The 26,747-nt window shown below is 53.5% G+C and overlaps 1 protein-coding gene across 19 annotated transcripts; it reads left to right on the plus strand.

The window, feature by feature from the left end:
* The first annotated feature begins 30 nt into the window (after nucleotides 1–30).
* Nucleotides 31–22,344, plus strand: PUS1 (pseudouridine synthase 1). 19 transcript variants are annotated; one of them, XM_078337817.1, is made up of 7 exons: nucleotides 31–453; nucleotides 549–780; nucleotides 1,220–1,316; nucleotides 4,476–4,613; nucleotides 12,772–12,874; nucleotides 17,055–17,746; nucleotides 19,366–22,344. In XM_078337817.1, exons 3-7 carry the CDS (start codon nucleotides 1,239–1,241, stop codon nucleotides 19,411–19,413), a joined length of 1,059 nt encoding a protein of 352 aa, XP_078193943.1. In that variant the 5' UTR covers nucleotides 31–453; nucleotides 549–780; nucleotides 1,220–1,238; the 3' UTR covers nucleotides 19,414–22,344. The 19 variants fall into 19 exon arrangements, with proteins under 19 accessions (XP_078193943.1, XP_054095126.1, XP_078193944.1 ...); XM_054239151.2 differs by lacking the exon at nucleotides 1,220–1,316 and adding an exon at nucleotides 1,658–1,774; XM_078337818.1 differs by having other exon boundaries at nucleotides 549–732.
* Nucleotides 22,345–26,747: the final 4,403 nt, after the last annotated feature.

Consider the following 26,747-nt stretch of genomic DNA (forward strand, 5'->3'; position numbering starts at 1 on the left):
CGTCCAGCCGCCTGCTCCACTTCCGCCTTCGCCCACGTGGTCCGGCTGCGGCTCGGTCCGCCGCGTCGTGAGTGGGGTCCGGCCCGGGGCGCGCCTCTGTGGTTCCGATGCGGGTGGCCCGGGCCTCCTCGACTCCCGAGGAAAGCCCACCAGGCGGGGCGGGAGGTGAAGGGACTGGGGACGTCAGAGGTTAACCTGGGCGTCAGGGGGCGTCGGAGTGGAGCCGTGGGGGTCCCGGGGCGGTCTAGGACAGCAGGGCCAGGGCTTGGGCGCGGGGGCCGAGAGGTCAGGGGTCAGCAGGAACGGGGCTCCGGCGCCAGGGTCACCAAGTTCGCGGTCTGCAGAGGTGGGGCCGGGCCGGGGCCCTCGTAGCCTGCGCATGGGCCTCCCGCTGCGCGCGCTGTTGGGAGCCTGCAGACTGTGGACCCTGCGCCTGGGACCGCGTGCCCCCTGGTAATGACCGCGGCGCCGGGCGACCCCGCCACGCCAGCCCAGCCCACCCTGCGCGGTGCCTGCCGGGCCCCCACCCACGCTGCCCCTCTCCGCAGCTCGCCGCGCATGGCCGGGAACGCGGAGCTGCCCTCTCCCGCCGGGTCTGCGCGCCCCCAGGACCGGAGGTCCCGTAGCGGCCGGGCCGGGGGCGTCCGCGTCTGGGAGGACGGGGAGCATCCGGCGAAGAAGCTCAAGAGCGGCGGGGACGAGGAGCGGCGCGGGAAGCTGCCCAAGCGCAAGGTCGTGCTGCTCATGGCCTACTCGGGCAAGGGCTACCACGGCATGCAGGTGCGGCCGCCCGGGAAGCGGCGGGTCCCGCGGGGTGTCATTGGTCCTGCTGCGCGCGAGCTCCTTCCGTCGGGTCCGGCCCTGCCGCTAACCACTGTGGTCTGGCGCGGGGTTCCCTGGCTGTGTGCCTTGGTCCTCATCTCTGGGATGCGAGTGCTCACAGCACCTGCTAATCAGGCTGTGAAGATGAGCTGGGCTCGGTGCTCGGTGCCCGGTGCCCGGTGCCCGGTGCTCGGTGCTCGGTGCTCGGTGCTGGAGCTCAGAAGAGCCTGCTCTCATGTAGTGAGGGGACAGAGCTGAGTCAGCTTGTGAGGGCTCTCTACTCAGCCCACCTCGTTTTCTGGAAGGTAGAGGGTGTGGGTGCATTCAGGTAGACCGTTTTTTTGTTTCTTTGTTTGTTTCTTAATTTTTTGAGACGGAGTCTGGCTCTGTCGCCCAGGCTGGACTGTAATGGCGCGATGTCGGCTCACTCCAACCTCCCCTCCTGGATTCAAGTGATTCTCCTGCCTCAGCCTCCCAAGCAGCTGGGACTACAGGTGTGCACCACCACACCCAGCTAATTTTTGTATTTTTAGTAGAGACGGGTTTCAACATATTGTCCAGGCTGGTCTCGAACTCCTGACCTCATGATCCACCTGCCTCGGCCTTCCAAGGTACTGGTATTACAGGCATGAGCCACCACGCCTGGCTATGTTTTTTCTTTTTGAGGCAAGGTCTCCCCTTGTGGCTCTGGCTGGAGTGCAGTGATGCATGCATGGCTTGCTGCAGTCTCCACCTCCTGGGCTCAAGGGATCCTCCCACCTCAGCCTCCTGAGTAGCTAGGACTGTAAGTAAGTGCTCGACCCCACAGCCAGGCGAATTTTTAAATTATTTATAGGAATGGGGTCTTGCTGCGTTGCACAGGCTGGTCTCGAACTCCTGGGCTCAAGCGATCCTCCTGCCTCGGCCTCCCAATGTTGTGATGACAGGTGTGAGCCACTGCGTCTGGCCTCAGGTAGACATTCCTTTTGTTTGTTGTCGTTAAGGCTATGGCTTTGCCTTTGGTTCTGTGTTCTTTAAACGTCTTTAAGCATATCCACAGTAAGCAGTCCATGCAATGCACACAGTGACTGCAACAAAAGATTAAGAAAATAATGCTTGACTCCGCAGTTCTAACAGCTTTTATGGTGAAAGTTGTAAGTAATGGATTACTTTTTTTTCCCTTTGGAGACAGAGCTTTGCTCTGTCGCCCAGGCTGGACTGCAGTGGTGGGAATCTTGGCTCACTGCAACCTCTGCCTCCCGGGTTCCACTGATTCTTGTGCCTCAGCTTCCCAAGTAGCCAGGACTGCTTGGTGCCCACTACCGTACCTGACTGATTTTTGCATTTTTAGTAGAGATGGGGTTTAACCTTATTGGTCAGGCTGGCCTTGAACTCCTGACCTCAGGTGCGCCTCCTGCCTCAGTTTCCCAAAGTTCTGGAATTACAGGCGTGAGCTGACCAGCCCAGCCAACCATCGTGCACTGCAACCTCTGCCTCCCAGATTCAAGCAATTCTGCCCCAGTCTCTTGAATAGCTGGGATTAAAAGTGCACTGCCATGCCCACCTAATTTTTTTTTTTTTTTTGAGACGGAGTCTCCCTCTGTCACCCAGGCTGGAGTGCAGTGGTGCACTGTCTTATCACTGCACCCTCTCATTCCCAGGTTCAAGCAATTCTCCTGCCTCAGGTGCTTGCCACCACACCTTGCTAATTTATTTTATTTTATTTTTGAGACGGAGTCTTGCTCTGTTGCCCAGGCTGGAGTGCAGTGGCACGATCTTGGCTCACTGCAAACTCTGCCACCCTGATTCAAGTGATTCTCATGCCTCAGCCTCCTAAGTAGCTGGGATTACAAGAATGCACCACTGTAGGGCTGAGGGCCCCACAGGGTCTTGGGGTGTCCTTTATGCTGTGCTGAGGTGCAGGATCCAGAAAATAAAGGGACAGGACACAGAAGTACAAGGAAAACGCAGCTGGGCTCGGGGGGCCACGCCACCTATGAGGGAGTCAGGCGAGGCCCCGAATGTCCAGAAGCATGAGTATTTGTTGTGTATAGGTTAGGGGGCAGGGCAGTGAGTGAAGTCATCTTTAAGGATAGTGATAGGGTCGTGAGCAATAAAACATGGGGTCCGCCCTCATTAGGTCACCGAGGCCAGGAGGTGGACAGTGTGCAGCAAGGGGTCCACCCCCATTAGGTCATCGAGGCAAGGGCCGTGTGCAGTAAGGGGTCCACCCCCATTAGGTCATTGAGGTAAGGGCCGTGTGCAGTAAGGGGTCCACCCCCATTAGGTCATCGAGGCAAGGGCCGTGTGCAGTAAGGGGTCCACCCCCATTAGGTCATTGAGGCAAGGGCCGTGTGCAGTAAGGGGTCCACCCCCATTTGGTCACTGAGGCTTGAAGGTGGACCATGTGCAGTGAAGAAGGTACACTGTGGGATACCTCTATCTATGGGAAACCACTTCTAAGATTTATGGGGGGGATGCTTTAAGTCACACAGCAGTGACAGCTGTCAGGGTTACCGCCACCTGCTGGTTCTATAGGAAGATGCTTTTCGAGCAGCACAGTAGCAAGAGCTGATAGAGTTCACAGTCACCAAGGTGGATTGCCGGTCTGAGGGCGGCCTTCCACAGGAACTGGAGCAAGGTCCTACGACTCCTTTATCAGGAGGAGAGGCTCTCACCCCAAGCCCGCCATACAGCGGGTGTCTTTACGATACTGAACGCTGCCGCCTGGGCCATGGATTCTTGTCCTGGTATAACTGTTTTCCCTTAAATCATGCTCTGCACTGTGTCTGCTCTAGGCATTACTCCGACTATAAGCTGCTTATTCCTTAATTCATGCTCTGCACTGTGTCTGCTCTAGGCATTCTTCCGACTATGAACTAAGGTATAGTTATATATGAAAGGAAATAACTGAGTAGTAACACTATAAACTGACATATTCTTCAGGTCTTAATTATGCCAGGATTCTGCTTAGCTCTCCCTCCTCAGTACCTATATGGGGGTTACCCACACACCGCCACGCCCGGCTAATTTTTGTATTTTTAGGACAGATGGGGTTTCACCATGTTGGTGAGGCCGGTCTCGAACTCCCGACCTCCTGATCTGCTCTCCTTGGCCTCCCAAAATGCTGGGATTACAGGCATGAGCCGCCGTGCCTGGCCATTAATTTTTGTATTTTTAGTAGAGACAGGGTTTTGCCATGTTGGCCAGGCTGGTCTTGAACTCCTGACCTCAAGTGATCCACCCACCTCGGCCTCCCAAAGTGCTGGGATTGCAGGTATGAGCCACCGTGCCCGGCCATGGATTACTTTACATCCGATTTTATTTTTTACAGTATAGGTAGCGTCCATGACACTGATTTTTTTTTCTTTTTTTGCTTTGGCACAGATTTCTTAACTGACAGGCGGTAGAAGTAGGTGTGTGCACAGGTTCAGTCAAACCTGTGTTTTGATTTCTTTCCACGCCACCCATCCCCTAGCGTGGAGCAGCCTGGGTCCAGGGCGAGTGAGCAGAAAACAGTGTTTTCACACGACTGTGGCAGCTCACACTTGTCATTGCAGCGCTTCAGGAGGCCAGAGGAGCGCTTGAGGCCAGGAGTTTGAGACCAGCCTGGGCAACATGCCAAGGCCCCCTTTCCGCAAAATATGAAACCTGTTTTTGTCTCCTTTTTCCAGAGGAATGTTGGGTCCTCACAATTCAAAACAATTGAAGATGACTTGGTGTCTGCCCTCGTCCGGTCGGGCTGTATCCCTGAAAATCATGGCGAGGACATGCGGAAAATGTCCTTTCAGCGCTGCGCCCGGACTGACAAGGTGGGTGGCGCCTTCTCCGCCCCTCCCCTGTGGGTAGGAGCAGCGCCCGGCCCACTTCCTGGCCCAGCCTCTTGGTTTGTTAGGCCCCTTCTGAGCACGCATGAGGCACAAATGAGACCAGCCCATGCCTCCTGTGGGTGAGCCGTCCTGGAGCCTGGCCAGCGCGGGTATCGCTGACCTGGGTGCTCCCTGCCAGCAGGGCTGTGTGTGGTCTTTGCTTCCTCTTGTGTTGTCTGTGTTCTCAGGGACACACACGTGCCTGCAGGTGGTACAGTTGTGGCCGCAGCATCTGCCGTCGACCCTCCAGTCAGGCTCACTCCGAGGCACATGTGACCATGTGGCTGCAGGGTGGAGAGTCACACTTACACGATGCAACGTTCTCGTTTCTTTTTAGTTTTTAGAGTCAGGGAGGGTCTCATTCTGTTGCCCAGGCCGGAGTGCAGTGGCACGATCACGGCTCACTGCAGCCTCGAACTCCTGGTCTCAAGCTGTTCTGCCTCAGCCGCCTGAGTAGCTGGGTGTCTGTCTCTTCACTGCTGTAAAGAACTGGCTGAGATTGGTCAATTTATAAAGAAAAGAGGTTTCTGCCACGGACAGTGCTCATACCTGTAATCCCTGCACTTTGGGAGGCGGAGGTGGGTGGATCATGAGGTCAGGAGTTCAAGACTAGACTGGCCACTTTGGTGAGACCCCGTCTTTACTAGAAAATACAAAAATTAGCTGGGCATGGTGGCTTGTGCCTGTAATCTCAGCTACTTGGGAGGCTGAGGTAGGAGAATTGCTTGAACAGAACCCGGGAAGTGGAGGTTACAGTGAGCCAAGATCAGGCCACCGCACTCCAGCCTGGGCTACAGAGTGAGACTCCATCTCAAAAAATAAATAAATAAAAGAATCGTGGTTTCATTGACTCAGTTCTGCGGGCTGAGGAGGCCCCAGGAAACTGATGGTCAGGGTGGCAGGCGAGAGGGTAAGGAGGGTAGCGGGAAGAGCCCCTTATCAAGCCGTCTCACTATCACGAGGGCAGCGTGGGTGAGCCGCCCCCACCATCCAGTCACCTCCCAGCAGCTCTTGCCCTAGACACATGGGAGTCACCATTCAGCAGGAGGTTTGGGCGGGGACACAGCAAAACCGGATCACTGCCACTGCAGGCACTGCACCATGCCTGGCTAACTTGTTTTTTTTTTTTTTGAAGATGGCGTCTTGCTAGGTCGAGCAGGGGTCTCAAACTCCTGGGCTCCAGTGATCTTCCCACTGGAAGTCCCGAAGTGCAGGGAGGCACAGGCATGAACCACCATGTTTGGCTTGAGATAAATTAACGGTTTCCTCTGTTATAAACTCAGCATGTGAGGATAGCCTCGTTTCAGTGCGTGATCAACAAGACTCTGTTCGTGGGGTCCGTGGGGTACTGTCTGCGTGTGCCGAGTCCACACCCGTCATGTCTCCACCACCCTGGCCCTGCTACATGGTCTCAGCTGCCCGGGCTGGTGACCCAGCTCTGTCCGTTCGGAAGCACAAGGCTGAGTACCCGTGTCAGCTGCTCGGGCTGGTGACCCAGCACCGTCCGTTCGGAAGCACAAGGCCGAGTACCCGTTTCAGCAGCCCGGGCTGGTGACCCAGCACCGTCCGTTCGGAGGCACAAGGCTGAGTACCCGTGTCAGCTGCTCGGGCTGGTGACCCAGCACCGTCCGTTCGGAAGCACAAGGCCGAGTACCCGTTTCAGCAGCCCGGGCTGGTGACCCAGCACCGTCCGTTCGGAAGCACAAGGCCGAGTACCCGTTTCAGCAGCCCGGGCTGGTGACCCAGCACCGTCCGTTCGGAAGCACAAGGCTGAGTACCCGTTTCAGCTGCCTGGGCTGGTGACCCAGCTCTGTCCGTTCGGAGGCACAAGGCTGAGTACCCGTTTCAGCAGCCCAGGCTGGTGACCCAGCTCTGTCCGTTCGGAGGCACAAGGCTGAGTACCCTTGTCAGCAGCCCGGGCTGGTGACCCAGCACCGTCCGTTCGGAGGCACAAGGCTGAGTACCCGTTTCAGCTGCCCGGGCTGGTGACCCAGCACCGTCCGTTCGGAGGCACAAGGCTGAGTACCCTTGTCAGCAGCCCGGGCTGGTGACCCAGCTCTGTCTGTTCGGAGGCACAAGGCTGAGTACCCTTGTCAGCAGCCCGGGCTGGTGACCCAGCACCGTCCGTTCGGAAGCACAAGGCTGAGTACCCGTGTCAGCTGCCCGGGCTGGTGACCCAGCACCGTCCGTTCGGAAGCACAAGGCTGAGTACCCGTTTCAGCAGCCCGGGCTGGTGACCCAGCACCGTCCGTTCGGAAGCACAAGGCTGAGTACCCGTTTCAGCAGCCCGGGCTGGTGACCCAGCACTGTCCGTTCGGAAGCACAAGGCTGAGTACCCGTGTCAGCTGCTCGGGCTGGTGACCCAGCACCGTCCGTTCGGAGGCACAAGGCTGAGTACCCGTGTCAGCAGCCCGGGCTGGTGACCCAGCACTGTCCGTTCGGAAGCACAAGGCTGAGTACCCGTGTCAGCTGCTCGGGCTGGTGACCCAGCACCGTCCGTTCGGAGGCACAAGGCTGAGTACCCGTGTCAGCAGCCCGGGCTGGTGACCCAGCACCGTCCGTTCGGAAGCACAAGGCTGAGTACCCGTGTCAGCAGCCCGGGCTGGTGACCCAGCACCGTCCGTTCGGAAGCACAAGGCTGAGTACCCGTGTCAGCAGCCCGGGCTGGTGACCCAGCACCGTCCGTTCGGAAGCACAAGGCTGAGTACCCATGTCAGCTGCCCGGGCTGGTGACCCACCACCGTCTGTTCGGAAGCACAAGGCTGAATACCCGTGTCAGCTGCTCGGGCTGGTGACCCAGCACCGTCCGTTCGGAAGCACAAGGCTGAGTACCCATGTCAGCTGCTTGGGCTGGTGACCCAGCACTGTCCGTTCGGAAGCACAAGGCTGAGTACCCGTTTCTGGTTGGTTTTTGCACCCACCCTGGACGCTGCTGCTGGTCTGTGACGCCACATTCCTGTGCTTGGGGCTGAACCATGGGATGGGCTGTGGGCAGTGGCTTGCCGCAGTGGCGCTGTCTCTGAGGAGGACCCAGCGTTGGGCAGACAGGGACAGCAGAGCCTGAGCGAACAGGTGGCTTTTTTGTTTGTCTGCTTGTCTGTTTTGAGACGGAGTCTCACTCTTGAGCAGGCTGGAGTGCGATGGCACCATCTCGGCTCACTGCAACCTCAGCCTCCTGGGTTCAAGTGATTCTCCTGCCTCACTCAGCGTCCCGAGTAGCTGGGATTATATGCACCTGCCACCATGCCCAACTAATTTTTGTATTTTTAGTAGAGTTGGGGTTTCACCAGGTTGGCCAGGCTCGTCTCGAACTGCTGACCTTGGGTGATCCGCCCGCCTTGGCCTCCCAAAGTGCTGGGATTACAGGTGTGAGCCACCGCACCTGGCAACAGGTAGCTTCTCTGTAGCACATAGCAGGCATCAGCGAATGTGATTCCTTCATCCTTCTTCTCCCGAGTGCCTGGCCCTGTCACACAGCCCTCATGCCACCTGAGGGGACTAGGGGTCTATCAGAGGCCTCACTTGTTACAGCTCAGGGTCCCCCGGGAATCCGAATGAAGCTATGGCTCTAGTTCCCACAGTTGCCTAATTTCAAGAGCACACGGATCCCTGGCGAATCCAGGGGCCTGTACTGGAGCCACCATCCAGAGGGGAGAACAGAGAGAGACCACACGTTCACCTTTAGCAGCTGGCACGTGTGGCAACACATGCCACGTGGTCCATGATGCCACACTCCTGTTTCACTTCCAGGAGGTGGTGGTGACGCGTTTGACGGCTCCAGGTGGAGAGGTCTGTGGGGCTTGCCCACCAGTTTCATTTTCCCAGTTCTTCCCTTTACAGCTCTCTGGCTGTTTTCAGGGAAGAAGAAAAGTAACAATTTGTCCGAGCCGATGAAGAGAGCAGTTCAAAATCGGGTCCTTGCATCTATTTTAATTTCTGCTGTTATTCCAGAGCTGGTGTCCTTCTGAGAAGTTTTCTCACTCACAGCTCGAAACCCTGCAGGAGGAGACCCGTGAGGTTGGCATGGTCACACCTGAGTGCCCTGCCCTTCAGATGGAAAAACAGCAACATTTAAACATTTTTGTTATTTCTTTGTGTGTATTTTTGCCGTCTGACATTTTGTTAGTTTTGTTTTAGATTTTAAAAATAGCTTTGTTGAAATATACTTCACTCTTGGCCAGATGCGGTGGCTCATGCCCGTAATCGCAGCACTTTGGGAGGCTGAGGCGGGCGGATCACCTGAGGTCAGATCAGGACCAGCCTGGCAAACATGGTGAAACACCATCTCTACTAAAAATACAAAAATTAGCTGCACGTGGTGGCTCGCGCCTGTAGTCCCAGCTACTTGAGAGGCTGAGGCAGGAGTATCATTTGAGCACAAGAGGTAGAGGTTGCATTGAGCCCAGATGGCGCCATTGCACTCCAGCCTGGGCAACAAGAGTGAAACTCCGTCTCAAAAAAAAAAAAGTGCAGTTCAGGTTGAGTGTGGTGGCTCGTGACTGTAATCTCAGCACTTTGGGAGACCAAAGTGGACGCATTACTTGAGGCCAGGAGTTCAAGACCAGCCTGGCTAACATGGCAAAACCTCCTCTCTACCAAAAATACAAAAATTAGCCAGGCATGGTGGCAAACACCTATAATCCCAGCTACTTGGGAGACGGAGGCACAAGAGTCTTGAACACGGGAGGTCGAGGTTGCAGTGATCGAGATCACGCCACTGCACTCCAGCCTGGAAAAAGGAAGGAAGTATCCAGTTGAGTGGATCCAGTATGTTCACAGAGCTGCGCACCCACCACCACAGCCGGCCATAGGACAGAGGACATCCCGGGGTGTCTCCGATAGTCTCACTTCAGCCTGTCAGTACAGAGTGGTTGGCAGTGGGGTGTATTTTCTTTCCCTTCTTTGGTGCTCAGTCTCTGGAATGTGTTGGAGATTTTCCCTGAAGTCACCTTGTTTCCCACAGTCACGTTCCAGGCTCGGATCTGGCCAATGGAACATCTCGGCAGTTTATTTCACTCTCTCTAACTTTTTGTTTTGAAAATTTCATACCTAGCCGGGCACGGTGGCTCACGCCTATAATCCCAGCACTTTGGGAGGCCGAGGCGGGTGGATCACAAGGTCAAGAGATCGAGACCATCCTGGTCAACATGGTGAAACCCCGTCTCTACTAAAAATACAAAAAATTAGCTGGGCATGGTGGTGCGTGCCTGTAATCCCAGCTACTCAGGAGGCTGAGGCAGGAGAATTGCCTGAACCCGGGAGGCGGAGGTTGCGGTGAGCCGAGATCACACCATTGCACTCCAGCCTGGGTAACAAGAGTGAAACTCCGTCTCAAAAAAACAAAAACAAAAAAAAAGAAAATTTCATACCTTCATAAAAGTCTTAAGAATAATGCCATGAGCACCCACATGGTCCCCCATATTCACCAAGGTTAGGTTTTTTCCATATTGTCATAGTTGGTTTTTTTTCTTTTTTTCTTTTATCTTTCCTCTTTTTTGAGACAGGGTCTTGCTCTGTTGCCCAGCCTGGTCTTGAACTCCCGGGCTCAAGCAGTCTTCCCACCTTAGCCTCCCACCGTACTGGAATTAAGAGTGAGAGCTGCTGCACCTGGCCTTTTGTTTCTTCAAATGGAAGCATGTGAGAGTAAGTTGCAGACATCATCAGCCTTTACGCTGTGACACGTTAGCGTCAGTCTCCTGGGGACGGTGCCATCCTCCAGCAGCCTCACACTGTGAATTATCACCCTTGCGAAATCCAGCATTCGTAGAATCCCATCGTCCAGCGTGCTGTCCAAAGGAGGAAACGGCCTTTTTCAGCTCCTTTGACATGGTACGCCTTTTGTTTCTGTTAACTGATCTGGGATCTAACCTAGGATCATTTTTGACATTCAGTTGTCATGTCTCTTGAGCTTCCTTTACTCGAAAATGATCCCCTTGGCCAGGCACGTTTGCTCACGCCTGTAATCCCAGCACTTTATGAGGCTGAGGCAGGAGGATCCCCTGAGGCCAGGAATTCGAGACCAGTCTGGTCAACACGGCAAGATGCTGTCTCTAGAAAAAGTTAAAGATTAGCCAGGCATCATGGTGCCCGCCTGTGGTCCCAGCTAGGTGAGAGGAGGCTGAGGTGGGAGGATTGTGGAACCCGGGAGGTAGAGGCTGCAGTCAGTTACCATGGCAGCAGCACGCTCCAGCCTGGGCAACAGAGTGAGACCCTGCCTCAAGATAAACCCGGAAAACGAGAATAAATAATTGCCTTGCCTCCTTTCCGTCCTTCGTGATGTGGCATTTTTGGGCAGTTAAACCGGTTCTGAAGAATGTCCTCAACCTGGATATCCCAGTTGTTCCCTGTGATTAGATGCAGATGGAAAACGTTTGTGACGGGAAGGCTGGGTGGGTCACACTGACGTCTGTTTTCTTGGCACGCATATTTAGAGGGCTCTTTAGAAACGGTGACTGAAATACATAGAAAAGTGCACGTAACATCAGCGTGAGGTAAAACAGATTAAAACACGTGATGCTAAAGTGAGCACCTGGGTCATTACCACCAAGATCCGCAAACAGGACCTGGCCAGTGTTCCGGAAGCTCCCATCCAGGCTCCCGGTCACGTCTCCTCCCTCTCCCTGGAATGTACTGCCTTGTGGACTTGTATGAAAACTTGATTTAGGCTAGGTACGGTGGCTGACAGCTGTAATCCTAGCCCTTTAGAAGCCTGAGGTGGGAGGATCGCTTGAGCCTGGGCGGTCGAGGCTATAGTGAGCCAAGATGGCACCGCTGCACTCCCGCCTGGGTGACAGAGCAAAACCTCGTCTCAAAAAAACAGCCAGGTGGGAGGCTCACGCCTATAATCCCAGCACTTTGGGACGCTAGGGCGGGCGGATCACAAGGTCAGGAGTACGAGACCACCTACGTGGTGTAACCCCATCTACTAAATCACACAAAAAGTTAGCTGGGCATGGTGGCAGAGGTGCAGTGAGTTGAGATCGCACGGCTGTACTCCAGCCTGGGCCACAGTGAGGCTCCGTGTCAAAAAAACAAGCAAAAAAAAAAACCAATAAAAACCTATAGAAGCTTAGTTTTAAAAAAAGTTCTGATACACAGACAGTAAAGTGTGCTGCTCTCAGGTGTAAGCTTGATCTGTTTTTTTTGTTTTTTGTTTTTTCTTTTTGCATTGGAATCTCTCTGTCTCACCCAGGCTCGATCTCGGCCCACTGCAGCCTCTGCCTTCCAGGTTCAGGCGATTCCCCCGCCTCAGCCTCCCGAGTAGCTGGGACTACAGGCATGCACCACCATGCCCGGCTAGTTTTTGTATTTTAGGAGAGACGGGGTTTTACCATGTTGGCCAGGGTGGATGGTCTCGAACTCCTGGCTCTGTGATCCACGCGCCTTGGCCTCCCAAAGTGCTGGGATTATTGGGATGAGCCATCACACCCGGCCTTGATCAGTTTTTACCTTTGTACCTGCCTGTCCTCATAAGGCCCTGCCCTTTCCCCCAAGGCCTGTGCTGTTTGACTAGGTGGGGGCTTCCTCCTCACTCTGCCCGTGGTTCTAAGCTGTGTTTTCTTTGCTCCCCAATGCTTGGGAGGGGTGTGTGTGTGTATGTGTGTGTGTGTGTGCGCGCGCGCTACCTCTGCCTCCCGGGTTCAAGCGATTCCCCTGCCTCAGCCTCCCAAGTAGCTGGGACTACAGGCGTGCACCACCGTGCCCAGCTAATTTTTGTATTTTTAGTAGAGATGAGGTTTCACCATGTTGGCCAGGCTGGTTTCGATCTCTTGACCTCGTGATCCGCTGCCTCAGCCTCCCAAAGTGCTGGGATTACAGGCGTGAGGCAGCGCATCTGGGTGGGAGTCTTATCTTACGTGGGCCTTTGTTTCTGTATGCACAGAGTCATATTTATGCTCCTCATGTAATGGTTTTTCTTGGGCTTTGAATTATTTGTAATAGTTTATTTCATGCGCGTTCTTGCACTCAGTCCGTTGCTATAGAGCTGTATTCCCTCGAGATGCGTTTCTCACCGCAGGACTCGTGTGAAACGACGTAGGGGCCGTGTCCTTCTGTCTCAGAGACAGTGTGCAAGGCCCGAGGGATCTACCTTTCTCTGCAGGGTGTGTCCGCAGCTGGCCAGGTGGTCTCCCTGAAGGTGTGGCTGATTGACGGCATTCTGGAAAAGATCAACCGCCACCTTCCCTCTCACATCCGGATTCTGGGTAAGCCTTGCGGTGTAGGCGGCCGCACTCCTGGTGGGAGATGGTCTTGTAGCGACGTGCGGCTACGCGTGCCGCTGCCTTTCCTGGGTGTCTCTGGTGCAGAAGTGTCGGCAGCGTTGTTTGCAGTTGGTTCTGACCTTTAGAAACAGGAGCAGCGAGACGGGGGTCGGAGCCTGTCATTTGCAGTGCAAAGTACAGGCAACTGACGTAGATTCATTCATTCATTCGGTTTGTCTTTTGAGAGTCCTGTCCTGCCGCAGTGGTGCGATCAAGGCCCAGTGCAACCTCGACCCCCTGGGCTCAAGTGATCCTCCTACCTCAGTCTCCAGTGTGACTGGGACTACCGGTGTGTGCCACCACACTTAGCTGATTTTCGTATTTGTAGAGATGGGGTCTCATTGTGTTGCCCAGGCTGGTCTTGAACTCCTGGGCTCACTTGGTCCTCCTGCCTTGGCCTCCCAGAGGCCACTTTACTTAATGTAATTATAGGTGTTGTTAGGTGGGAATCTGTCATCTGTGTGTGAATTTATCATCTTGCCCTCTGTTTCCTTTTCCTTTTTTTTTTTTTTCTTTTTATCTAATCCCAAGAAAACAGAGCTGTTGTCTGCCCGACTGCTCTGCTTGGAGAGGTGTTTGTTTGAGACAGGGTCTCGTTCTCTCGCTCAGGCTGGAGTGCAGTGGTGTGATCACAGCTCACTGTAGCATTGACCACCTGGGCTCAAGAGATCCTCTCGCCTCAGCCTGCAGGCTGGGACCCCAGGCACACGCCACCACGGCTGGCTACATTTTTAATTGTTTTGTAGAGACGGGGTTTTGCCACGTTACTGAGGCTGCCCCCAACTCCTGGGCTCTATCAGTCTGCCCGCCTCAGCCTTCCTAAGTGTCCCAATTACAGGTGTTAGCCATGGTGCCCGCCTCACGGCCTGGCTGTTTGCAGATTCATCCATGCTGTTGTGTGTATCAGCAGTCTGTTCCTTTTCGTTGCTGAGAGGTATTCCATTATGTGGGTGTGCACTCACCTGCTGGTGGACACTGGGCGGTTTCCAGTTCTTGGCTGTTGCAGGTAAAGCCGCTATGCACGTTTATGTGCGAGTCATGAATAGGAGTTAGTAGTCCTTGTTGATTTTGCCCGCTGTTAAGCGTGTGTGTGTTTGTTTTTGAGGTGGAGCCTTGTCTGTTGCCCAGGCTGAGTGCACAGGTATGTTTTGGCTTACTGCAGCTTATACCTGCCTCCCGGGTTCAGGTGACTCTCGCACCTCAGCCTCCTCAGTAGCTGGGACTACAAGTGTGCGCCACAACGCCCAACTGATATTTGTATTTTTAGTGGAGACGGGGTTTCTCCGTGTTGGCCAGGCTGGTCTTGAACTCCTGACCTCAGGCGATCTACCTGCCTCGGCCTCCCAAAGTGCTGGGATTAGAGTGGGAATAAATAAAACTATTCCCACCGCACCCGGGAATGGTTTTATTTATTTATTTTTATTTACTTAATTATTTTTGAGACAGTGTTTTGCTCTTGTTGCCCAGGCTGGAGCGCAGTGGTGTGATATCAGCTCACTGCAACCTCCGCCTCCTGGGTTCAAGCAGTTCTCCTGCCTCAGCCTCCCAAGTAGCTGAGACTACAGATATGTGCCACCACACCCAACTAATTTTGTATTTTTAGTAGAGACAGGGTTTCACCATGTTGGTCAGGCTGGTCTCAAACTCGTGACCTCAGGTGATGCACCCGCCTTGGCCTCCCGAAGCCACTGCGCCTAGAGATTTATTTATTTTTTTGAGATGGAGTCTGGCTCTAGTTGCCCAGGCATGAGTGCAGTGGTGTGATCTCAGCTCACTGCAACCTCCGCCTCCCGGATTCAAGCGATTCTCCTGCCTCAGCCTCCTGAATAGTTGGGATTACAGGCACGCACCACCACGCCTGGCTAATTTCGTATCTTTAGTGTAGGCGGGGTTTCTCCATGTTGGCCACACTGGTCTTGAACTCCTGACCTCAGTGATCCGTCTGCCTCAGTCTCCCAGAGTGCTGGGATTACAGGCGTGGGCCACCCACTGGGCACTAGTTTTGTTTCGTCATGCTGGTCTTCCTCTGCCTTCTGAGGATAATTCGCTCCTGAGAAACTTCCCATAGAATAAGTCTTCTGAAAGTCACGTTTGAGGTCTCTTCCCATTCGTTGGCACGGAAAACATTTGAGTATTCCGTAGATGAATCCCTGTCACGCTGAAGTGTGTGGATAAATCCCCATCGTGCTGGATCGTGCCGTGACCTGTCCAGTTGTCGGGTAGTTGCTGTCATCCACACGCCACGGTGCTGGCCAGCAGGGTCCTCCCCCAGGCCTGCGGCACGACCATCTGCCGGCACTTTTCACCCTTTCATAGCAGTTACGTTTTGAACAACTAGAATGATGCTTGCAACGCATCCTTGTGATGTTCCGTGTTTATGAAATGGAATCTTTAAAACCAAGAAAACAAAAAGGTCACTCAGAAATCCAACGTGACCGGACACAAAAGCGTGAGGCGTGAGGTGCCAATGCTCACGGAAGCTGCGTGACGAGCGACCCGGGCCGGGCAGGCTGTGTGAAGTCATGGGCCCAGGCCAGTCCTTGCAAATGTGAAACTCTAGTTGGGTATTACACTCCTGGCTGGGTGGGTGGCTCACACCTGTAATCCCACCACTTTGGGAGGCTGAGGCGGGTGGATCACAAGGTCAGGATTTCAAGACCAGCCTGACCAACATGGTGAAACCCCGTCTCTGCTAAAAATATAAAAATTAGCCAGGGTGGTGGTGTGTGCCTGTAATCCCAGCTACTCAGGAGGCCAAGGCAGGAGAATCACTGGAACCAGGGAGGCGGAGGTTGCCCTGAGCTGGGATCACGCCATTGCACTCCAGCCTGGGCAGCAGAGCGAGACTCTGTCTCAAAAAAACATCAAACTCCTGAGGTGAGGTGGACTGCAGCAGCCAGAGGGACCTCCTGTCTCAGCCGCAGTGGAAGGTCCTGGAGGAGGCGTGCAGCACAGAGCCGTGTCCAGGCACAGCTTGCTCCACCTAGGCCCTGAAGTCGTGCCCTCGGTGGGATTTTTCCAGAATTCTTCCATTTAGACATAGATGTCCATGACAGATGGGATCCCCCGCGTATAGGTCTTCATTTGCCTTTAATTTTTGCTGAATCAATATTTAACAAATACTCACTGAGCACCTGTGAGGTATGGCCCTCAAGGCATCATGGAGGAGACGTGGCCTCGGTTCTTGGAGACTTCTTCCTGATCTGCGGGGCCACATCCTACTTTATCCTGCGAATATTCTAGATTAGGTCAGTCTTCGGTTGCTGGTGGCCTCGTTTTTTTTATTGCTGTTGAAAATAGTGCCAGCTGTGTGGCCTTCGCAGTAGGGTTCCTTCTGCCTTCTGGGCTGGGGTGTGGGCTGCACCAGTTCACACTGGATGCTTTGCCAGCACTGGTCTTTTTGTTTTGTTTTTTTGTTTTGTTTTGAGATGGGGTCTTCCTCTGTCGCCCAGGCTAGAGTGCAGTGCCGCGATCTTGGCTCACCGCAACCTCCGCTTCCCAGGTTCAAGTGATTCTCCTGCCTCAGCCTCCTGAGTAGCTGGGATTACAGGCACCCGCCACCATGACTGGCTAATTTGTACTTTTAGTAGAGACAGGGTTTCACCATGTTGGTCAGGCTGGTCTCGAACTCCTGACCTTGTGATCCACCTGCCTCAGCCTCCCAAAGCGCCGGGATTACAGGCATGAGCCGCGTGCCTGGCTGCTTTTATTATTTTCAGTTCATAATAATTGCACATACTTATATACAATTATGTGTGATATTTCCGGTAATGCGGAATGATCACACCAGGGCAATTAGTATAATATATCCACCTCCCCAAGCGTTTCTCATTTCTCTGTGTTGGAGACATTCCGTATCTTCTCGCTATTCGAAAATTACAATAAATGGTTGTAAATTCAGTCACCCTACAGAGCCCTGCACCTGTCCATCCTGTCCACTGTCCTCCTGTGCCCATTTCCCAGCCTGTGGCTGTTCCCCCCCCAGAGAAGCTAGTGCTTGCGGGAGCTCGGCTGGGGCTCTGGGTGAGGAGATGCCGGGGCTCACATGGTGCTCAGGCCGCCCCCAGTCATCGAGGCGTTTCTGCTCACCGGCCTTTCTCCTCCCTGACCACCTCTTCCCTAGGTCTGAAGCGGGTCACGGGCGGCTTTAACTCCAAGAACAAATGTGATGCCAGGACCTATTGCTACCTTCTGCCCACGTTTGCCTTTGCGCACAAGGACCGCGACGTGCAGGACGAGACCTACCGCCTGAGCGCTGAGACGCTGCAGCAGGTTAACAGGCTCCTGGCCTGCTACGAGGGCACGCACAACTTCCACAATTTCACCTCGCAGAAGGGGCCGCAGGAGCCCAGCGCCCGCCGCTACATCCTGGAGATGTACTGCGAGGAGCCCTTTGTGCGGGAGGGCCTGGAGTTTGCCGTGATCAGGGTGAAGGGCCAGAGCTTCATGATGCATCAGATCCGGAAGATGGTCGGCCTGGTGGTGGCCATCGTGAAGGGCTACGCCCCCGAGAGCCTGCTGGAGCGCAGCTGGGGCACAGAGAAGGTGGACGTGCCCAAGGCGCCAGGACTCGGCCTGGTCCTGGAGAGGGTGCACTTTGAGAAGTACAACCAGCGCTTCGGCAACGACGGGCTGCACGAGCCGCTGGACTGGGCGCAGGAGGAGGGCAAGGTCGCAGCCTTCAAGGAGGAGTACATTTACCCCACCATCATCGGCACCGAGCGGAACGAGCGCTCCATGGCCCAGTGGCTGAGCACCCTGCCCATCCACAACTTCAGTGCCACCGCTCTCGCGGCAGCTGGCACAGGCGGCAAGGTAGGGACACGGTCCCAGCAGTGCTCAGCAGAGTGCAGGCCCACATTGCCCCCATTGTGCAGAGTGAGCTGAGGCACGGAGAAGGGTGTCACTTCCCCCAAGCCACAACGGCTGCCCCCTCCATGGTCAGGCTGGGTACCAGCACACCTTCTGTGGACCTGGCACAAGGCGTAACCAGCGGCTCTACAGCTGTGGAATGTAGCTTAGAACTGGAATGCACAGGATTGTCGGTGTGGGTGCGAAAAGCTAAATGAATGAAATTGTCATTCTCAGTTCTTTGCTGTGGGGTGAGAGTTCTTTCATGGTGGTCCAGTGAGGTTTCAAAGGGTGAAATTCCCAGGCAGGGCAGCGGAAGATTCTTCCCATCCTCTAGAGAGCTGAACACGGAGCCCTTCCTGTGCACCTGGGTGGCCAACTCAAGTGTATGCAGGCGCCAGGGGGCTGAGGTGGGCGGGCAGAGGGCCAGGCGCTCGGTGGGCAGTCATATAAGTCAAGTGTATGCAGGAGCCGGGGGCTGAGGTGGGCGGGCAGAGGGCCAGGCGCTCAGTGGGCAGTCATATAACTCAAGTGTATGGAGGCGCCAGAGGGCTGAGGTGGGCGGGCAGAGGGCCAGGCGCTCGGTGGGCAGTCATATAAGTCAAGTGTATGCAGGCACCAGGGGGCTGAGGTGGGCGGGCAGAGGGCCAGGCGCTCGGTGGGCAGTCATATAAGTCAAGTGTATGCAGGCGCCAGGGGGCTGAGGTGGGCGGGCAGAGGGCCAGGCGCTCGGTGGGCAGTCATATAAGTCAAGTGTATGCAGGAGCCGGGGGCTGAGGTGGGCGGGCAGAGGGCCAGGCGCTGGGTGGGCAGTCATATAACTCAAGTGTATGCAGGAGCCGGGGGCTGAGGTGGGCGGGCAGAGGGCCAGGCGCTCGGTGGGCAGTCATATAAGTCAAGTGTATGCAGGCACCAGGGGGCTGAGGTGGGCGGGCAGAGGGCCAGGCGCTTGGTGGGCAGTCATATAGATGGGGTGATGAGAGGCCCCCAGCCCAGGGGTGGCAGGGGTGGCAGGGGTGGGGGCCCAGGGCGGCTGGGCGCCCTCGTTTCCTCTGAAGGGGGGTAGTCGCAGCTCAGTGGCAGCTGGTGGTGGCCGTGTTGGAATATGACGGTCACAGCATGCTTACATATTGTCAAGCAAGGTAAACCAACCTTGCATGCTCGTGGGGATCTTCCCTTTTTAAGTACTGGTGGTGAACTGTCCCAACGCGGTGCAGGGCAGGCCAGCTTGGCCTGGGCTGGGTTGCACTGCTGACCCCACTGAGAGGCCTAGATGTTTCCAAGGTGCCTGCATTTGCATTTGCTGTTGCCAGATGGCCCCGTTGTGTTTTCCCGTGTGCTCGCTGAAGCCTGTGAGGATGGGAGGGAGCCTCACAGAGGCCCCACTAGTGTCCCCAGCCCTTGGCTTTCCTGACCTGGGAAAGAGAATGACCGAGATGAACACCAGCCTCTGCTCCTCATGAGGGATGGGTGGAGGCGAGGCTTCTGTGCCAAGCCTGTCACGGGCACCTCTGGGTGTTCCGGAGCAGCCCACGTGAGTGGGGAGAGTGCTCGCCTCTCATTCTCCATCTGCTCTTCTGCAGGCGCCCAGTCCCCTGGAAGGCAGTGAAGGGGACGGAGACACCGACTGAGGCAGTGGGAGCTGCCAGCCAGAGCGTCTCTGAGCAGCCCACAGTCTGTGCCCAGGCGCGCCACGCCAGTGGGCAGCAAGAAGCTGGGATCGCTGCAGCCGTGTTTCCTGACCTGGGAGCCGAGGCTTCTCAGGCATGCTGGCAGATGTGGCCTGGCGTTGAAACCTCAGGACCTTCCTTGTAGGAACAGCCTTCTCCAATCTATTTTCGGCTCTTGCGTTGCGTAGATGAATTTCAGCATGTAAAGAAGTATTTTTTTAAAAAGCTGATTTTCTTATTAAACACGTACACATTTTGCTTAGTGAACCCTTCGTTCGCCTTTCTCTTAGTCTCTCTTTTACATTTTGCTGTCCAGAGAGATGAGCAGAGCATGTTGTCCTGTTGGGAACAGGTACTGCTGAATAAGGCAGGCAGGCAGGCGCAGGAGGTGGCTCAGCCTATAATCCCAGCACTTTTGGAGGCCGAAGGGCAGATCGCTAACTTTAGGAGTTCAAGACCAGCCTGGGTAACATGGCAAAACCCTGTCTTTCCAAAACATTAGCCACCAGGCTTGGTGGTGTGCCCTGTAGTTCAGCTGCTCAGGAGGCTGAGGTGGGAGGATCACCTGAGCCTGGGGAAGTTGAGGCTTGCTCTGATCGCCACTGCACTCAAAACAAACCACCGTGGCCTGCTTTCTGCAGGGTGGGGCTGTGGGGGGCTCTGGAGCAGAGGCCATGCCCACCCACCACAACCCTGAGGCATGGCAGCCCGGGGCTCCTCTTCCTAGATGGCTCCATGCATGTGGCCTTTGCCCTGGTTGAGGCGGGCATGTGCCTCTGCACTGTCCAGGTGCCAGCCGGGTGGGGGCTGGGGCAGAGGGCAGAAGGAAGGGGCACGTGTCAGAACAGGCCCCTAGTTCAGCTTTCTGGAAGCCACCACCGGCTGCTTTACGTCATTGGCCACAGGTGTGTCAGCCTCTCTTGCAGCTGCCGTCCCTAGCACAAGGGAGGCTGGGGAAGACTGCATTTGAAGTGGTGCTCAGTGCAGAACAAAACACCTTGAGCTATCCAGGAGCAGGGGATCCTCGGCAGGCGGGCTGCCAGGAGCCCAGGGAGGGGCTGAGTGGGGGAAGTGCTGTGCACACGTGTGGCCTCCCAGCCTGCAGCACACGGACACCCATGACCAATGCGCTGGTGCCCAGCATCCTAGTGGCGCACGTGACTAACGCGCACATGCCCGACGTCCCAACAGTGCACGTGACTGATAGGCAGGCGCCTATTGCCCCAGCAGTGTGTGAGGGCACGTGAGTGACGCACATGCTTGGGCCCATGACTTGGTGGACGCCTGTGGGTGGAGAGCAGTGAGGCAGGACACGTAGGATCGGGAGACGCTTCGGGCAGTGAGCGCCAAGGGTGTAGGGTGTCCAGCAGAGCAGAGCCGGTTTTAGGGATTTTGGCCAGAGGAGCAGTGGGGCTCCCTGGTTTGGAAGCCAGGGAGTGCAGGTGTGAGGCCCACTGGGTTTTGGGTTTGAGGGATGGATGAACTGAGGCCATTAACTGGAATGGGAGACAGGGAAAGGAATGGGTTTGGAGAACTAGCAGGAGCTTGGTCGCAACCGTGTTAATTTTGCCTGTAATAGACTTTATTACTTAAAAAAAATTTTTTTTTTTTTAATAGAGACAGGGTTTCACCCTGTTGGCCAGGCCAGTCTTGAACTCCTGACCTGAGGTGATTGGCCCGCCTTGTCCTCTCAAAGTGCTGGGTTTACAAGCATGAGCCACCGCACCCAGCCGGACTTTTTTATTTTTTGAGACAGTGTCTTGCTCTGTTGCCCAGGCTGGAGTGCAAATGGCGCAATCTCAGCTCACTGCAACCTCTGCCTCCCAGATTCAGGTGATTCTCCTGCCTCAGCCTCCAGAGTAGCTGGGAGTACAGGTGTGCACCACCAAGCCCAGCTAAGTTTTGTATTTTTAGTAGAGATGGGCTTTTGCTATGTGAGCCAAGCTGGTCTGGAACTCATGACCTCAGGTGATCCATCTGCCTTGGCCTCCCAAAGAGCTGGGATTACAGGCGTCAGCCTCCGCGCCCAGCCTGGGTGACCCACTTAAATCACTTTTAATGATCCTGGGGTATGTGGTGTTTTAAAATAATATGTATTCGGTTGAACAATCCAAGATGGCCGATCGCTAACATCCAGGGATTGCAGCTCTCAGGGAAGGCGCGGAGAACTAGAGGACGCCACACTTTCAGACAACGACTCTCGTGGTCGGCGCAGCGGTTCCGCCGGCACCTCAACGCGGCAGCGCTCGGCGCAGAGTAAACGGGACCAGTTCCCCTTCTGACCGAGGTTTGGAGCCCTGGGAAGGCAGAGTCGCCTACTACGGACACAAGAAGGAAGCCAGACAGGAGAATCCTGGGCAGAAAAGCACCGTCAGTTTTAACGCCGCTGCTCTGGCCCTGGGAACTAACAACCTGGACGTCCACTCAAGAGACCTAATCTGAAAGTTGGTAATTTCAAAGACGACAGGAGGATAAATTTACAATGACGGGAAGAAACCAGCGTAAAAAAGCTGAGAATACTCAAAGTCAGAACGCCTCTCCCTCTAAAGATGATCACAGTTCCACATCAACAATGGAACAAGGCTTGACGGAGAATGAGCGCATCCCAATGACAGAATCACTCTTCAAGGAATGGATAATAACAAACTTCGGTGAGTTAAAAGAACATGTTGTAGCCCAACGTAAAGAAACTAAGAACTTTGAAAAAAGGTTTGATGAAATCCTATTGAGAATAGACAACTTAGAGAGAAGTATGAGTGAATTAATGGAACTGAAGAATACAATACAGGAACTCCGAGAAGTATGCACAGGTTTAAACACTCGAATTGTTCAAGCAGAAGAAGGGATATCAGAGGTCAAAGTCCAACTTAATGAAATAAAACGTGAAGAAAAGATTAGAGAAAAAAGGATAAAAAGGAATGAGCAAAGTCTCTAAGAAATGTGGGACTATGTGAAAAGACCAAATTTACGTTTGATAGGTATACCTGAATGCGACGGAGAGAATGAATCCAAGCTGGAAAATACCCTTCAGGATATTATTCAGGAAAATTTTCCTAAACTAGCAAAGCAGGTCAACATTCAACCCCAGGTAATACAGAGAACACCACAAAGATATTCCTCAAGAAGAGCAACCCCAAGGCACATAATCGTTAGATTCACCAGGGTTGAAACGAAGGAGAAAATACTAAGGGCAGCCAGAGAGAAAGGTCAGGTTACCCACAAAGGGAAGCCTATCAGACTTACAGCAGATCTCTCGGCAGAAACTCTACAAGCCAGAAGAGAGTGGGGGCCAAAATTCAACATCCTCAAAGAACAGAACCTTCAGCCCAGAATTTCATATCCAGCCAAACTAAGCTTCACAACTGAAGGAAAAATAAAATCTTTTATGAACAAGCAAGAACCCATTTATTACCACCGGGTCTGCTTTACAAGAGCTTCTGAAGGAAGCATTACACACAGAAAGAAACAACCAGTATTAGCCTTTCTAAAAATACACCAAAAAGTAAAGAGCACCAACATAAAGAAGAATTTACACCAACAAATGGATAAAACAGCCAGTCAACATCAAATGGCAGTAACCCTAAATTTAAATTGACTGAATTCCCAATCAAAAGACACAGCCAAAACCCAATGGCATGTTACATCCAGACCTGTTTCACATGCAAGGATACACAAAGACTCAAAACAAAGGGATGGAGAAAGATTTACCAACCAAATGGAGAGCAAAAATAAATAATAAATAAATAAAAAGCAGGAGTTGCAATTCTTGTATCGGATAAAATAGATTTTAAAGCAACAAAGATATAGTGGTAAAAGGATCAATGCAACAAGAGCTAACGATCCTAACGCCCAGATAGGAGACTTAGATTCAATGAGACATAATAAGGATATCAAGGACTCGAACTCAGATCCAGAACAAGTAAACTTAATAAATATTTATAGAGCTCCCCACTTCAAATACACAAAATATACATTCTTGTCAATACCACATCACACCTACCCATTAGTTTAAATGAAACATTGATTGGCCATTATTAATACCCAATTTTTTCAAAATAAAGCAATATTTCCATTTACTCTCCCTCTTTCTCTTCCTCTTTCTTCCTCTCCTTTACTTATTTTTTTTTTCTTTCCTTCTCTCAAAAAAAAAGAAATCAACTTGTAAACCTCTAGATCCAGGTCGGCAATGTCTCTTTCATTGCTTGATTTCCTTTCTTCCCTTCCCTCCCTCCCTCCCTCCTCGCTTCCTCCCTTCCTTCCTTCATCCCTTCCTTCCTCCCTACCGTCCTTATTCCCTTCCTTCCTACCTTCCTCCCCCACCCAAAAAAAAAATAATAATATGTATTCAAGGAAGGAAATAAAAAACATAAAAGGGAAGTTGCCTTTCATTCTCTAATAGCATCCTTGTCCCGAGGCCACTGCTCTTGCCAGTGTCCTGTGGCTTCTGGAGAGTTCCGTGCATATGTAAGCATGCCTGAACTTCTGCAAGGATGGCAGTGTGTCTCCAACAAACCCGGATAATGTTTTCACTGCTCTGTGGTCGTCAAAAGGTTTCTTTTTCTTTTTTTTTTTTGAGACGGAGTTTTGCTCTTGTTACCCAGGCTGGAGTGCAATGGCGCAATCTCGGCTCACCGCAACCTCCGCCTCCTGGGTTCAGGCAATTCTCCTGCCTCAGCCTCCTGAGTAGCTGGGATTACAGGCACGCACCACTGTGCCCAGCGAATTTTTTGTATTTTTAATAGAGACGGGGTTTCACCATGTTGAGCAGGATGGGCTCGATCTCTTGACCTCGTGATCCACTTGCCTCGGCCTCTCAAAGTGCTGGGATTACAGGCTTGAGCCACTGCGCCCAGCTCTCTTTTTTTTCTATTTGAGACAAGGTCTTGCTCTATCGCCCAGGCTGGAGTTCAGCGGTGCAATCACAGTGCAGAAGAGCGTCTGTCTTCTGGGCGCGAGCGATCCTACAGGCGTGCCACCCTGCCAGGCTAATTAAAAAAAAAATTTTTTTTTCTTTTTTAGAGACAGGGTCTTGCTATGTTGCCCAGGTGGTCTCAAACTCCAGGCCTCTACTGATCTTCCTGTGTCAGCATCCCAATGCGCTGGGATTGTGAGCTACTGTTCCAGGCCCAGAGATTTCTTCAGATGCAAAAAGTGAAAGAAAAAAAGAACACGTTGATTTTCACCAAAATTAATAGCTTCTCATTGAAATGGCCACTCTGAAAAATTTGCCAAACCTGTCATTTCACTTAACTGCACTCAGGATTTCGTGCCCGGGAATGAAGCAGGAAGTCAGGTGGGGACGGGCACGATGATGGCTCTGTCAGCGTGGATGAGCCAGGATGGAAACGTCCACTGTGCGGTGATGCCCCACGTCCCCACTGGGCAGCACCGCCTGCGACTTGGTCCCGAACCCTGTACTCATGGCTGAGTTACCCTCCACATCACTGACTCCTCTTCTCTCTCTGTCAGCCACTTCATCCTGGCTGCCCCCGCCTAGATTCCACAGTCCACCCTTTCAGGATTCTGCACCTCCTTGAGACGGGGCATGGCATGAACGCCCCTAGCCGTGGTTTTACCCAACTGCTGGCCTTTTTTTTTTTTTTGTAATGGTGTCTCGCTCTGTCACCCAGGCTGGAGTGCAACGATGCGATCTCAGCTCACTGCAACCTCCAGCCCCTGGGCTCAAGCGATTCTCGTGCCTCAGCCTCCTGAGTACAGTTCAGCAGTCACCCAGAGTTCCCTGGCAGACAGTCCCATGGCACTTCCCTAAATCCGTGCCTTTTCTCCAACATACCTCATCGCCTCCATGCTCCTCACACCGGTGACCACTGTCCCACGCTCTCAGCAGACGGGTCACTCCCACTCCATGAGAGAACGGACGCCGGGAAATGCAGCTCCCCATCCTCTTGTCCCCACCCAGGCTTGCGCTTCCTGCTTTGCAGTGGAAGGGGCTTCCCCTCTAGTGCCAGCGCCCTCGGTCCACCCCCCGCCACTGTCCTGCCCGCTCAGAGCTCGCACTTGGAATGTCTTCGTACCTTCGGCATGTCTGCTGCCTCACAGCACTCGAACGTGCAGAATCACTCCTGCCACCCAACTCATTTTATCCCCTTCAGCCTTCCCTCCGCCTCTTCCCTTTTATAGCCAGTTTTTTTTCTCTTTAAATTTTTCAGTTTATTTTATTTGTATTTTGTGGAGGTGAGGTCTCACTATGTTGGCCAGACTGGCCTTAAACTCCTGGGTTCAAGTGATCCTCTCATCTCAGCCTCTCAGAGTGCCGGGATTCCAGGTATGAGATGCTGTGCCCAGCCAAAACTCCAGTGTGTTGAAAGAAATGTTCATCGCTTCACCTCGCAGCCCATGTTTCTTCTTTAAAAAATACATTCAGACATAATTCACATGCATGCCATAACATTCGCCCTTTTCAAGTATACAATTCAGTCACCTTCTTTTTCTTGAGTTGTAGTCTTGTTCTTGTCACCCAGGCTGGAGAGCAACCTCCGCCTCCTGGGTTCAAGTGATCCTTCTGCCTCCGCCTCCCCAGTAGCTGGGATTACAAGCGTCTGCCACCACACCCAGCTGTTTTTTGTATTTTTAGTAAAGACAGAGTTTGACTATGTTGGCCAGGCTGGGCTCGAACTCCTGACCTCGTGATCTGCTTGCCTCAGACTCCCAAAGTGCTGGGATTACAGGTGTGAGCCACCATGCCTTGCCAATTCAGTGACTTTTGGTAAATTTATAAAGTTGTGTAACCATCAACACTATCTCATTTCAGAACATTTTTATAACCCAAAAAGGAGCCCTCACATTTATTTGCAGTCACTGCCTGTCCTCTCCCCACAGTCCCCCCCGCAACCACTAATTTACTTTCTTTGTTTATTTTTGAGATGGAGTCTTGCTCTGTTGCCCAGGGTGCAGTGTAATGGCTCAATCCTGACTCACTAAAACCTCCACCTCCTGGGCTCAAGCAATTCTTGTATCTCAGCCTCCCAAGTAGCTGGGATTACAGGCATGCACCACCACGTGCGGCTAATTTTTGTATATATATTTTTTGAGACAGAGTCTCACTCTATCTCCCAGGCTGGAGTGCAGTGGTGTGATCTTGGCTCTCTGCAACCTCTGTCTCCTGGGTTCAAGCAATTCTCCTGCCTCAGCCTCCCAAGTAGCTGGGACTATAGGCACCTGCCACCATGCCCAGCTAGTTTTTGTATTTTTTTTTTTTTTTTAGTAGAGGTGGGGTTTCATCATATTGGCCACACTGGTGATCTGCTGACTTGTGATCCACCTGCCTTGGCCTT

Source organism: Callithrix jacchus, chromosome 9, assembly GCF_049354715.1.
Source record: "Callithrix jacchus isolate 240 chromosome 9, calJac240_pri, whole genome shotgun sequence".
NCBI lineage: Eukaryota > Metazoa > Chordata > Mammalia > Primates > Cebidae > Callithrix > Callithrix jacchus.

Coding starts and splice junctions, on each gene's coding strand:
- PUS1 (XM_054239151.2), top strand. CDS start 380: ATGGGCCTCCCGCTGCGCGCGCTGTTGGGAGCCTGCAGACTGTGGACC. Junction 781..1,657: donor AGGGCTACCACGGCATGCAG/GTGCGGCCGCCC, acceptor AATTATTTATAG/GAATGGGGTCTTGCTGCGTT. Junction 12,875..17,054: donor CTCTCACATCCGGATTCTGG/GTAAGCCTTGCG, acceptor CCTCTTCCCTAG/GTCTGAAGCGGGTCACGGGC.